General features: G+C 42.0%; 1 protein-coding gene across 2 annotated transcripts in view; it reads right to left on the reverse strand.

Moving 5' to 3' along the window:
- LOC124798527 overlaps window positions 1–6,819 on the reverse strand; it is a 133,354-nt gene extending 126,535 nt beyond the window's left edge. The window contains exons 1-2 of one of the 2 annotated variants that reach the window (XM_047261974.1): window positions 6,696–6,819; window positions 6,296–6,439 (exon numbers count right to left, since the gene is read on the reverse strand). In XM_047261974.1, the coding sequence (XP_047117930.1) occupies window positions 6,296–6,325 (30 nt within the window). In that variant the 5' untranslated portion in view covers window positions 6,326–6,439; window positions 6,696–6,819. Of the gene's footprint in view, window positions 1–6,295; window positions 6,582–6,695 lie in introns of both variants that reach the window. The other variant, XM_047261973.1, reaches the window with a different exon arrangement.
- Window positions 6,820–14,526: the final 7,707 nt, after the last annotated feature.

Below are 14,526 nucleotides of genomic sequence, written 5' to 3' on the forward strand. Positions count from 1 at the left end.
GTGGGAGGGAAGTAAACCGAGAACTATTTACGCAAGGACTCCATCGCGAAAGACTTCGTAGTCAAAGTAACTGTTTCACTGTAACGCAAACATATCTTTCAATAAAGTAAAAAATGCAAGTTTTGCTGTCCCATTCCTTCAAAGCAATATAAGTTTATATTATCACACACACACACACACACACACACACACACACACACACACACACACACACAGCACTATAGTGTGCTAGCTGTATATACAATACCAGGTTAGCAGGTGGACTGGGATAAGAGGTTGTGTCGGATCAGATGGGCAGAGGAGTGGTTGGGGAGTGGTAGCTAATGGCTTAGGAGGAGGTTGCTGGTATGTGATATAAGAATGTGGGAGGTGGAGGCACAGGACTGTGTGGAAGAGTGGAAATCTGATGGGTTCAGAGTGTGATTGCTTTGGGTTAGAAGAGAATGAGGCCGTAAGGATTACAAGAGTAAGGATAACTCCCATCTGTGTGTTTCAGGAAAGCTGGTGCTGGGGGGCAAGGATTCAGTTGGCATGCGTTGTGAAGCAGCCACTGACTTCTACCATGTTATGCAACAATGTGTTCTGTAACTGGGTGTTCCATTCCATTCTTGGGCACAGATTGGCAGTGGCCATTCATTCTTGTAGACAGCTAGTTGGTGGTTGTATTCACTTAAAATGCTGTGCAAAAATTGCATCACAGATAGCATATGACACGACTCCTTCCACAGGTGTCCCTGCTTCTGATGGTACACGATACACCTGTGACAAGACTGGAAGAGGACATGCTGGGTAGATGAATCAGGCAGGTCTTTCATCTTACTCTTGCATAGGGATATGTCCCTGTGGCAAGGGGTCAGGTGTGACGGTGGCGTAGGGTTACACCAAGATGCAGCAGCAGAGGGGTGGGCAGCAGAGTACCACTTTAAAGAGGGGTGGGAATGAATGTGTGTAGAATATCCATTATTTCCGAGCATTATGGTAGATAATCAAAGCCATGGCAAAAAAACATGGTACAGTTGCAACGGTCTGGAGTGATATTTGCTGTTCATTCTTGGGGATGGTGGGATGATTAGGAGTGTGAGGACATGGCACAGAATATTCCCTATGAGGCCTAGGTTTGGGAGTAGTATATATCTATAAAGGCCTTTGAGATACCTTCAGCATACTGGGTAAGTGACTCCTTGTCACTGTACGTATACTATCCACGGAGGGCCTGGCTAAATGAGAGCAAGGTTGTGGCATGGAAAGGGTGACAGTTGTCAAGATGCAGGTACTGTTGCTGGTTGATGGGTTCGAGCATAATACGCCACTGAGCACATTTTCAAGTTAAAGGGCTGACTGACAACTTGTGCCACCTGGACCTTTCAGCCACCATCAGCTTTTCTGGAATATGCAGATGGGACATATCCCTCCAATATTCTTTGCTTCTGTAATTCTCTTGACCTCAATCTCTGCTAACCCACTGCACCCACACCCTCTATCCAACAGTCTCCTCTCCTCTGCCCTGTCACATGTTCCCAATCCATGCTTTCACCTGACTCAATCCTCCTACCGAACTACAATCCTGGCATTGTATGTTCTGCTGGTTTGCCTGAAAGCTAGCAAATTTCTATTCTTTCTTGTGTGCCTGTCAATGACACAACACTTTAACTACAGTGTGAGTGATCTGCTTTACTCCTACATTATTTACATTCTACTAGAACTTCTCTTACCATACTTCTATTATTTAAAAAAATTCTAATAATATTTTCAATGTAAGCCTATATTATAAATAAGAAATACTTGGTAAAATCATATCCATATATAAGTAATGAAAATTCTAGCGTTCAAATATATTTTTTACAACTTGTGCCTTTCCATTAAAGCTCAAAAGACACGTTTTCTTTCATAAAAGAGAGAAGTTAACTTTTTATACCTGAAGTATGAGGTCTGTTAAAAATTCTAGATTATTCGTAATTTCATGCCAGTGATGTGTTGGAGTGAAATGCAAGTATTCCTGCACACGCCTGTGTTTAATGTGCAACTGCTAGAAGTTTAATTACTATATGTCTGTTTGTCACTGTATTGACTAGAATGTTGTCACACACTGCAAATTTTGGGATGACAGAGTTAAAGGAGCAATGTGTCTGCATTAAATTTTGTGTGAAACTCAAGAAAACCTTTAAAGAGACACACCAAATGATGCAGGAAGCCTACGATGATAAGTGCTTAAGCCATACTTGGTGTTATGAATGATTTACATGGTTTGTCTTGGCTGGATGGGACTTAATGAAGACTCTTGTCCAGGATGCTCTTCAACATCTATCGATGACGCTCGTGTCAGGAATGTCATCAAAATTGCGCATGCCAATTAAAGACTGATTGTCCGAGAGATTTCAGAAGAATGTAACATTTCAGCTGGATCATGCCGTGAAATCCGACTTCGAATGCATCATGTTGCTGGCAAGTTCGCCCCAGGGCTCACAAGTCAAGACTGGACAGACCTGCACCTCGCAATCTGTGAAGAGATTTTGGATTACTCAAATGAGAACAAGACGTTTCTTAAGAAAATCATAAGTGGTGATGAGACATGGTTCTATGGTTATGATGTTGAGACCAAGGTTCACTATTCACAATGGGTCATGGAAGGTTCTTCACAGCCAACAACAGCTCATTATGTTGGGTCAAATGTCAAAGCCATGCTGATAGTTTTCTTTGTCTTTGAAGGATTAGTTCATCATTAATTCATACACCGGGGACAAGCTGTTAATTGATGGTACTAGTGGGACATGGTGTGACACCTGCAAAAAAATGTGAGAAGGAAACAGCCTGAAATGTGGCGAGACAATTCACGGCTCTTGCATCACGATAACACACCCAAACATTCAACCCTGTTGGTGCATGACTATTGTACAAGAAACAAAATCACTGTGCTGCTTCATCCTCTGTACTCTGAAGTCCTGGCTCCTCTGAACTTTTTTTTAATTTCCAAAGTTGAAAACCCCCATAGAAAGGACGAATATTTGCAATGACAGGCGAGATAAAAGAAAATTTGCAGATAGCACTTCACACAATCCAGCAAGAGGTGTACCAAGACTGCTTCCAGAAGTTGACATGGCATTTGGAGCAGTGTATCAATTTTGGAGTTGAGTATTTCAAAGGAGACCTTGCACAATAAGTGAAAGGTAAGCATAGAAAAATTTTGGCAATAAAGTTCTGGAATTTTTTGAACAGATCTTGTAATGTTTGATATTTATTAGGTTTTGAGCTTTTGTTAACCTCTTTCCAAACCTCTGGATCAATTTCAACTGAACTGGGCACATAAACAGCAGCCCTCACAATTACCAGCACTGTGGGATTTATAACCACATAAGAGTGGAGATACTGGCAAGATGCGTTATTCTCCAGCGTCTGGCACGATAGGCATGTTGTGTGGGAACAGTATCTGCCAAATCAGCCTGTTTTGCAGGGCAGTCTACATGTTGGGGGCAAGCAACAGTCTGCCGGGCTGCTGTATGTAAGCTGCCCTTCATGACAGGCATGTTGCTGTGTAGTAGAATCAGCCTGCTTTATTGAACTGTATTGTTAGGCCTACATGTGCCAATGAGCCTGGCTGGAGATAAGTTGAGAGAGATGAAGGAGGTGGAGAAATTGAGCAGAGAGAAGGGGTGGAGGAGGAGACGCATGAGGCAGGTTGAAGATGTAGCGGGGTATTGCCCAGGTGGAAAAGGAAGAGGGGGACGTTAAGATAGAAAGAGAGAGAAGTAGGAGGATATGGTCAGAGGGAAGAGGTAGGAAGATATCGTCGGAGAGCAGGTGCGAACTGATTGGATTTTGAAGTTAAAGGGACCAAATTGCGAGGTCATCAGTCTCTTCATCCTACACGTATTGAACCAGGAATAATCTTCAGAAAAAGCATACAAAAGGCAAATCCTGGGAAGACTGAAGGTAACCAAGAGACAAAAATACAGAGATGAAAGCAAGGAGAAGTAGAAGAGGAGTGAGAGGGAGTAAGGTGGGTGAGGATCTCTGTCCAGAATACAGTTTGAGGTTCCCTGAGCATGGTATGCGATGGGAGATGCACCCTCTGCATCTGACCAGCACTCTGTAACCACAAGGCAGTGAGCAGTACATACAAGACTATAAAATTTTATGAAACATTAAACAATAAAAACAGCAAATGCAAGACAATAAGGAGAATAAAAAGATGGGAAGGGTAGGAGCCAGTTCAGACCACCAAGCACATCAGCATGATTCTTAAAATACATCCGGTAGCCATGAAGGGCAGGAGTCCGTGATGCTGGAAACCAAGTTTTCTGAAGGGCAATGCACAAAGCAGCAAAGGAGTTTATTAAGATATGTCTCAACTCAGACAGGTGGTGGAAAAAGCTGTTACAATTCCACTGGAGAATTATGCCGTTGATAGACTGTGTGGGTGTGAAGGGTGCAAGGAAGCCAGTTACGCCCCAAGGTCGCCTGCTGCCACTGGTTTGAGAGGTTACAGTATCACCACAACTAGGTTCTGAGACATGTTGCGTGGTGCGATCTGGAGCCTCAGGGGCCACTGGGATCTCCATCTCAGCCACTGAAGCAGAACATGTGATACTCAGCGCAATGAGATCCACCGGAACCTTCTTTGTCTTGGAAGACTTCTTTTTAACTTTCTTTTCCTTAGATGGTTTCGATGAATGGGTGGGCTTTTCTGAATTTGTTTCAGGGACTGAGGAAGATCACACAGCCTCTCTCCTCTCTAGAAAGACTGTGCAATCTGGTGAGCAGGGAGAATGCTGCTCTCCACAGTTGACACAGAGGGGAAGGGGGGGAGGCGCACAAGGAACTTTACATGAAATGGTCATCCACAACGCCTACAGATTGGGCTGGCTTTTCAATGCAAATACATGTGCCCCAATTTCATGCATTTGAAGCAGAGGGAGGGAATACACGGTTTTCCGTCACACATCGGTATACCACCACCTTGACCTTTTCAGGCAACAAATTGCCCACAAAGGCCATGACAAAGGCACCAGTAGCAATCCTACTGTCCTCTGGTGCCCTATGAATACAATGGACGAAGTGTACACCTCATCGCTCCAAGTTGGCATGTAGATCATCATTAGACTGCAAGAGAAGGTCTAGATGGAAAATGATGCCTTGAACCATATTTAAACTATTATGGGGAGTGATAGTCTCCAGAATGTCACCCAGTTTGTCGCAAGCTTACAATGCTCATGATTGGGCAGGGGATACTGCTTTAATCAAAAATGACCCCCTCTTCGTTCTAGAGGTGGCTACAACTTCCCCAAACTTGTCCTCTATATTCTCTACAAAGAATAAAGGATTTGTGGACTGAAAAGATTCTCCACTTGCCTTTGTGTAAACCACGTACTGGGGAGTATTTCTCTGCTTCTCTGCTGGTCACTTAGTCCTCCCCTCCTCCTACAGTGTACCCAAGGAAGGAAACATTGTGGTCATCTCCCTTTGTGTTGAATGATTTCTTTCCTTGTGAAGAGTCAGCTGGGGCTATATGACCACTAGTAGGAGAAAGTTTAATACACAAGTCATCCACCATGGTGCCATCGGGGGCTCTCCCCACGCACACCACCCACAGCTAACAAAAGTTTCTAGCTATTTCTGCAGAGACAGCTTACACAATATCAATTGCTGTGATGCATGCAACATGGGAAGGATTTGGCACTCCATCAAAATGTGATAGGTTTCTAGCCAATCTGTCTATGCCTTTGGCAGCTGTCTCCCCCAAAAAACAAAATGTGACACCAATAGCAAAGCAGACACATCATAAGTGACAAAAATCAAGGAAAGACTACTAGCCGTTGCTTTTCTGTATAGTTAGGATATTCACAGGATTTCTTACTATGATAGGTACTGTTCATATTGAGTAAAGCTACAAATATATATTGAACAAGAACTAGCATATTATGCCACAACTTCATAAGAGATATGTCATTACTGGCTGTTCAATACCAACAAATGTTGTAAGCTAGTCCATGTAAAATATCGCAAGAAACACTGTGCACAACACTAATAAGTTCAAACTGATTCGGAATAGCTTAACCACAATGACAATATGTACAGGATCAAACATACATACAACATTATGTATGTTCACGTCTGTTAGCTATTGGCGTGTTGTTAACTTTATGATATTCACACTATGGGTTTTTTAATACTGCTTCAAGGTCGTTGGCACCTGGCACTGTATATGCCACTGCGTACGAAATTAAAAACTTTCAAAACAGTAAGGAATTATATAATCAAGTAGGAAAGATCGAAAGCATAATTCTACATTCTCTCTTACCTTACACATGGGCGCTGTCTGAAGTGCCATCTCCAAATTAATGACGACGAAAGAGTAAACTGTGCTGCTGTCAGTATGTCTTTACGCCGTAGAGCTGTCATAACCTCCTTCTGAACAGCTGTTTTGGTCCACAGATTTTATGAACTGCAAGAATTAAAGTGCGCCGCATGAACATTTTGATAATCCATTTTCATTATTGGAACGTTTAGTCTGCATTATCGGCCAAGTTGTAATTTAGTTCCCTTTTAATCACTCGCTGATTTCGCTGAACCCGAAAAACGTATGACTGAAACAAGTGACTGCTTTTATTTGCTCAACGATTACTTCAAATCCTGGAAGAGACACGTATAAAGACGATTCACAGTAACAGAACTGCTGCTACTAAATTTTTGGAACTTACAACAAATATCTTATTAACTTGTTAACGTTCAGCCTCCTTGAGCACCATGTTACACCTCACTCGGTATGACGTTTACTCACAGCACCACCTATTAGAAAACATGATACCTATGATGTAAACAGTGTTCAAAGCGCACAATACAAGTACTGCTAAGAATACCAAATTTTCGAGGAATCAAGATGATCCCTGGATGAGCACAAATATAGTTTTCCTGTTTTTTTTTTTTTTTAATTTTCGAAATGAAAAAAAAATGAGACAGCTTCGTCTGATACCCTAGTTTCGTGGAAGAACCGTTTGAAGGTGAATGGACTGAATTATGATCATAGCATAAAATATTTTGGCATACTGTCGTACAACGAATACAGCACTAATTAAAATAGTACACAAAAGCGTTTCAGTATATTGTCATATAACGAATACAACAGCAAAAAAAACTATATGTGATAATACACCAGCCCCGGATTTACGATACTTCCGAACCGGGGCAAAAACATGATAGTGGCGACGACGCCCGCCCCCCCTCCCGGTCGGCAACTCGAAAATTAATAAAAAATGATTTTTGATAAATATGTTGATTTTGTAGCGCACACCTTTCTGAAGGGTTTGATATATAAAACATATACGTTCGAGGAAAAGTAAGAATCATTACTTTGTTTTAAGTGTGCCAAAGTCCAGTGCAACGCCTCTTCACACGGCATTCTTCTATCGCACGTCACTGTATTTCGCTCTGTGGAATTCAAACGTGTATATTTTGTAATGGAAGCCATCAAACCTATATTCAGGACAGTGCAAATGAATATGTCCTTAGCTGCCCCAGTGGGCCGGTTTGACATCCTACCGTCCTCAAAAAAACTCACAATTAATACTAGGCGGGGTTATCTGTGGCAGAGAGAATAAGATCTCTTCAGAAAATTTGCACTCTTTATTGCCTATTAACTAATAACTTTCTCTTTTGTGTGACATAAAATTAAATAAAGGAACATAAACCAGTATGGACAAGACACAAGCAAGGCAGTATACATTTCTTCATTCCTTAAGTTCCAGCATTTTTTCTCTCTAACCTTGCTACAGCTTTACAAGGCGTTCTTTTCTTTCTGCGAAAGAATCTGTTACCTCATCAAAGTTCGTCAACCGTTTTGCTACATGAAAAATCAAAATGCCGTTGTCTAATACTGAAAATGTTGTTAATACTAATAATATCCAAGTCTATTTTGTCACTGTATGCTAGACAAAACGAAATAAGCCTGTCTAATATTGCAGCAAATACACGCCAATAGGCAAGACTGTTTCAGCGCAAATGGTCGTTTTTATCTACCTCATTTACATATATAACACGACGGAATGTAATTCATTAAGTACCCATATCAAATGCCTATTACAAGCAAAAAGTTTTATGTTAGGAAATAGTTTCACATTTCATTAATTTGTTCCAGTTTTCCAAGCATGATATCGAAAAGTAGTAGTTTTATATCAATTTGGAATCGTCATATTCTTCCACATAATTTGAGTGACGTCCCAGTTTCTTCTCCTTCCTCGTTCTAGCAAACAATCTCTTCATCACTAATTCTGTAACTATTCCTGCCACTGGCAAAGCATATTCTCCTGTTAATATTACTGAACCTGCCAGAATTACCGATTTAGTTACGCCGCATTTATTCTCCGGGTCGGCGTTATTAAGTGTCCGTAAAACGCGTTTTCGCGCTATCTCGAGAATAGGAGAAGCGCCTGCCAACCGGGGACTGTGCAATTGGCCCTTAGCAGTGTAGAAATCTGGCAAAACTTTCTGCCAAAATTTCATTTTCTTGGATACACCGAAAGGATAATATGTGATCTTTCTTACCTGTTATTCCTGTTACTCGTTTATTTCCACTTTGGTAGTCTGAATCTGTGGATTTTGCTAATAATTGCAACAATGTTCATCATTCGCACACCCAATCAACCACATAAACAAAAGGCAATTGGCAATCACCGGTTCGGGTTTATTCGGCTCAGTTCATGTAGTTCCATCCCCTTTTGTTTGTGGAAAGCTTTTCTTTCTTGATGCAACGGAGTGTCCCCTGACAGAGATATCACGTACACTATGCACTCATTCAAAAATCAACTTCTGATTCGTTCAAAAATCTACAGGAATGTGTTCAAAAATGTTCAGAAACCAACAGGAATGCGTTTCAAAATCATATGAATAATCGATAGAACAACGTGCACTGAATATTAGGCGCTTTGTGAAACAAAGTTTTTTTTTCTTCGAGAATCTGAATTTGGCGCCCCCTGAAATTGCCGCCTAGGCAGATACCTCGGCTTGCCCCCCCCCCCCCCCCCTTAGATTCGGGCCTGTAATACATGCATCGACGGCATTTGAAACTAGGCGGTGAAGAAGTAAGGACACATTCATGTAGTCAGTTCAGGGCCGGTTCGAGAACATTTTTCCTAACAAGCGATTTATCATATGGCGCGCTCCACACACACACACACACACACACACACACACACACACACACACACCTGTTTGTTTGCACACTTTCACCTGTGTCAGTTCTCGCTATTAATTATTATGATACCCACCAGCACGACGTTCAGTTGTGGCGCCCCTCTCCACTTGGCGCCCCAAGTGTTGTCACTTCTGGGTTCTGGCCCTGGGTTAACTGTTCATTATTCACAGTGGGAATCTCACTTCTACCTCTACATTCATGCTAAGCAAATCGCTGAAAAGCACATGGCAGAGGGTACTTCCCATTGAACCACACACAAATTGTTTCCACGTTCGATTCAGGTATGGGGCAGGAGAAGAAGTACTTATGATACAGGTAACTGGAGGGTAGAAATTGTTTCTGTTGATATATTTAATCATTTCTATTACAGTTAAATGTAGGATAAGTCATATGAATTGAACATAATGCAGTGATAAGAACAGATAAATTTAATATGGTATTTGATGAAGTTATTAGAAATTGTGGATTTTTATGATCTTACACTTTTTTTTAAGGAGTAAAACAGATGACTTTTCGCAGGAGATTGTATTATTTCCAATAGGTTGTGGCCAAAGCTTGCATGGTGTGTTGTCAAGTTGGAGGCACAGATGCATTAAAGGCCTTTTCTAACAAGGGAACCTCCCCATCGCACCCCCCCTCAGATTTAGTTACAAGTTGGCACAGTGGATAGGCCTTGAAAAACTGACCACAGATCAATTGAGAAAACAGGAAGAAGTTGTATGGAACTATGAAAAAAATAAGCAAACATACAAACTGAGTATTCCATGCAGAACATAGGCAACATCAAGGACACTGTGAACTCAGGAGTGCCGTGGTCCCATGGTTAGCGTGAGCAGCTGCGAAACGCAAGGTCCTTGGTTCAAGCCTCCCTCGAGTCAGAAGTTTTAATTTTTTATTTTCAGACAATTATCAAAGTTCAGGCACTCAAATATAATCAACGTCGCTCTCCAAAATTCCAGGACATGTTCAGATTTGCTTGGACACATGCAGGATTTGACGGTCTCCACACGGAAAAATTTGAAAACGTTAAAAACATATGTTTTGACAGAGCACAGGGAAAACTGTGCGACTGTGAAACTGTTGCATTCATTTGTTGCAGTTTATGTGACAAACTCTTATGTTTTCATCACTTTTTGGGAGTGATTATCACATCCACAAGAAAACCTAAATCGGACAAGGTAGAAGAATCTTTTTACCCATTCGTCAAGTGTACAAGTTAGATAGGCCGACAACATATTCCTGTCAGGTGATGCACATGCCGTCACCAGTGTCGTATAGAATATATCAGACGTGTTGTTCTGTGAAGGAATCAGTTGACCTATGACCTTGCGAGCAAATGTTTTCGGTGCCCATTGGACAGGCACGTCCTTTCGTCTACTAATCGCACGGTTTTGCGGTGCGGTCGCAAAACACAGACACTAAACTTATTACAGTGAACAGAGATGTCAATGAACGAACGGACGGATCAGAACTTTGCGAAAATAAAGAAAGTAAAATTTTCACTCGAGAGAAGACTTGAACCAAGGACCTCTTATTCCGGCGCTGCTCACGCTAATCACGGGACCACGGCAGTCCCGAGCTCATAATGTCCTTAATGTTGCATATCTTGCACATGGACTACTCAGTTCGTATATTTTGCATATTTTTTTCATAGTTCCACACAACTTCTTCCTGTTTTCTCGATTGATCTGTGTCCAGTTTTTCAAGGCCTATCCACTGTGCCAACTTATAACAAAATCTGAGGGGGGTGCGATGGGGAGGTTCCCATGTGAGCAGTGTAAAGGCAAACGCAGGTGGCTCGCCAGTGGGTGAGCACGGCACTTATTAGAGGGAGCCACGGGTGGAGTGAGACAGGTCCAGGTCGACAGTGCAGCCAGGTTCAAATGGTTCAAATGGCTCTAAGCACTATGAGACTTAACATATGAGGTCATCAGTCCCCTAGACTACTTAAACCTAACCAACCTAAGGACATCACACACGTCCATACCCGAGGCAGGATTCGAACCTGCGACCATAGCAGTCACGTAGTTCCTGACTGAAGCGCCTAGAACTGCTCGGCCACAGTGGCCAGCTGTGCAGTCAGGACAGAGTTCAAGTTGAGGGGGGGGGGGGGAATGGAGCTAAAGTGTCTGCAGGTCTGTGAGAGCACACGCCACAATGCTGCATGCAGCAATTAGTTGTGGCTCATGAAACATGCCAATGACTGCACTGGTCGAAATTGTGGCGAGGACCATTGTATTACACAGTGAACTTATTCCTGTGAGAAAGTAGTGTGTTCGATCACTATTAAGTGAGAGTGCACAATAACTGACAATTCGTTTCCTGAAACTACATTCACAAAGGAAAGTACTGTTTGATGGGTGCTATTATTCTTGGACTTCCAAGTGTTCCAGCACTCCCATTCCGGTTGAGCTGGGCGCTGTTCTTATTTAACACTTCTGCCTGCGCTGAGCAGCACCAAGTGATTAGCCAGTTTACCTTTTTTTAAAAATAATTGTACATTAAGCAGGCTTTGTGCTCCCTCATTCTTTTGAAATGTGTAATCTTATGCTGTTGCAATTATTGCGTTGTTGTCCACCAAATACGCAGCAAGTTGTATTTGTGTGATATTTTGCTGCAGGCAGTTCCGATCATTCTAATGCCAGTGTTTTGGACGACAGTTAACCAGCTCTATAATTGTGGAATTGCACTTGTGGCAGTTACGATTTGCTTAAAGGTTTTGTTGAGTAAAATTCACCAGGCACTGTGTTGTTAAGGCGAAAATGATGTAAATTTCTGCTGGTCTTCTAGCCATTTTATTACAAGTGATAGTCTATAGACCAGTTAATTGTTTTAAAATTATATCAGATCAAATAAGGGCTAGCATCCGTCTTATATTTCCTATACCGAAATTTCTATAATATTTGAACAAGTTAGTGCACAGCATCTATTTGCTAATTATTCTTTGTTAATTGTATTTAGTCACTAAACATTGCAAAGGGCTAGGCCCACGTTGTCTTTTTTATATTGAAATTTATTTAATATTTAAAGAAACTAGCACTTGACAACAGTTTACTGCTTTTTTTCTGCATTAGTTTTTTTAATCATACCCACTTTATCTTTCACATATTGAAATTTCTTTCATATCTGAAGGGGTTAGTGCCCAACATCTATACCTAAATTTTCTTTGGGATCTTGCAGGGAATAGTGTCTGTTTACCTTTGCTATATTCAAATCATTTTTGACTTTTTAATGGGCTAGTCACCGACCTTTATTGATAAAGTTTCCTGTCTTGAGTTTCAATGTAACGAAAGACTAATGGCCATAAATTGGCTTAGGTAATCTTATTGTAATCGCCGTGTCATTTAAGTAAGTGAACTGCAATAAACTTTGAGCATTAATTGCTTCCAAATTCTCTCTTTCTATATATATATGAGATGCTTGAGTAATGTCTGTTCTCTCTGTTCTCTGTCTGTTCTCTCTGTTCCATTGGAACACCACTCATGATGACGCATCTGATGTATACATTGTATATGAAACAGAGAAATGGGAAGGAAAGGAAAATGGTGAAAGGGAATCTAGTGATTTCCAGCTGCACAGGGCATTGCGGAAATGCAATCGCGAATGCTGAGAATTTGTGCCAGACAGGGACTCATATATATATATATATATATTTCTTGCTTCCTGACCACGAGGTCCAGGTTCGATTCCCGGTGGGGTCAGGATTTTCGCCTGCCCTGAAATGACTGGGTGTTGTTGCGTCGTCTTCATCATTACGGTTGGAGGAAGGCAATGGCAAACCACTTCCATTAGGACCTTGCCCAGTATGACAGTGCCGGTCTCCCGCATCATTCGCCTACGCTCTGTCAAGGAGCATGGGACTTCATCATCATTATATACAGATACACAAGTAGTGTACGTTCTGTCGAATGGCTCCATGACATTTCTTTAAGTGCAGATGCACTAATATCATCTGAACTCCTACAGGAGTCGATAATTTGTGATTGGGGGTTAATGGATGTGGAATCCAGCATTGCAGTGTGCAATAAGTTGGAAATTTGGGTCGGCTGGAGACTGTTTCCGGTTGGCTGAAGCAGTTAATACAATCACTCATGAGAAGTGTTAAATCCAGGTTCGAGTTCCAGTCTGGCACAGATTTTCGACTTCGCCATCGCATTTCCACAATGGCCTTTGCAGCTGGAAGTCAGTAGTTTCCCACCCACAGTGTCACTGCCCTTGCCATGCCTGTATTTCAGTACAACTAGGTGTTAGCTGTCCAAACAACTGTAACTGCACTTTCGAGACACTCAACTAGTTGTAAGAAACCGAACTCCAGTGTACCAGAAACGAATAATACTTATTAACTAATGAACACAGAAAAGATACTTGATAATACTTGAGACTACTTTGCACTAGAGAAGCGTTCGACGAGATTGTCTGTAACTGACAAGAAATCATCGTTATATGTAACATTCAAGGGATTTCGCTCTGTGCACAGAGAACAAACTAAAACCCAGTGTCTCTGGCGGCTGGAGTGCGAACTCTTTGATAGCTCTCATAAACACAGCAGCCAACTGTAACTGGCGATCTTGGTCACTGCATCAGCCCCCTCAGAGAAGCAGAGCGTCGTCCAAGAATCATGCCACAAAGTGCACTCGACGTCTGGAGTGTGTTCGACGTTCAGCTAGCGGACTTGTTTGGATGGATACGGTTGTGCTTGAGGATGAGGTTCAGGCTGGTTCTGTGGAACGTCTGTTGGTGGCACTTATGATAACACATAACCTGATTTCACCCTGTCAATCGAGGCTGCGGTAGTTTTACCATTCACTAGAATGTTCAGATCTGGTGCAGGCCCGTGTAACGCGGATGTAGCGCGTGGTCTGACACCATTTGTGTGTAGCATCACATGTGAGCATGTTCATCAATCACGATGCACATATGCTTGTCTTCTGCCATGTCTCGACGCTTGATGAAGAAGAATTCGAGTAAACTGTTCCTTCAGGCACTAAATGAAGTCTGTTTGGTCGTCATCAGGAAACTGCACGGAACTTGGGTCGATCAATTCGCCAGGGAGTCGCATGGTTCGTTGTACACGAGTTCTGCTGATGAAGAATCCAATTCTGATTTATATCTGTTACAAAGACTAAGCAAGACTACAGGTAAGGGTGTTGTCCAGTAAGAGCCATGACACAACAGTGCAGGATTCAAAGAATGATGCCAACACTCAATCATGCAGTTGCTCGATGGGTGATACCTTGTTGCTCTATGACGAGTAGCGCTGCAGCTGCTAAGTTGATTAAATAGCTCTGATTCAAACCATCAGCTACTGTCTGTGACGATGTGCAGCAGACAACTGAAGACCG

The sequence above is a fragment of the Schistocerca piceifrons genome, chromosome 5, assembly GCF_021461385.2.
Source record: "Schistocerca piceifrons isolate TAMUIC-IGC-003096 chromosome 5, iqSchPice1.1, whole genome shotgun sequence".
Taxonomy (NCBI): domain Eukaryota; kingdom Metazoa; phylum Arthropoda; class Insecta; order Orthoptera; family Acrididae; genus Schistocerca; species Schistocerca piceifrons.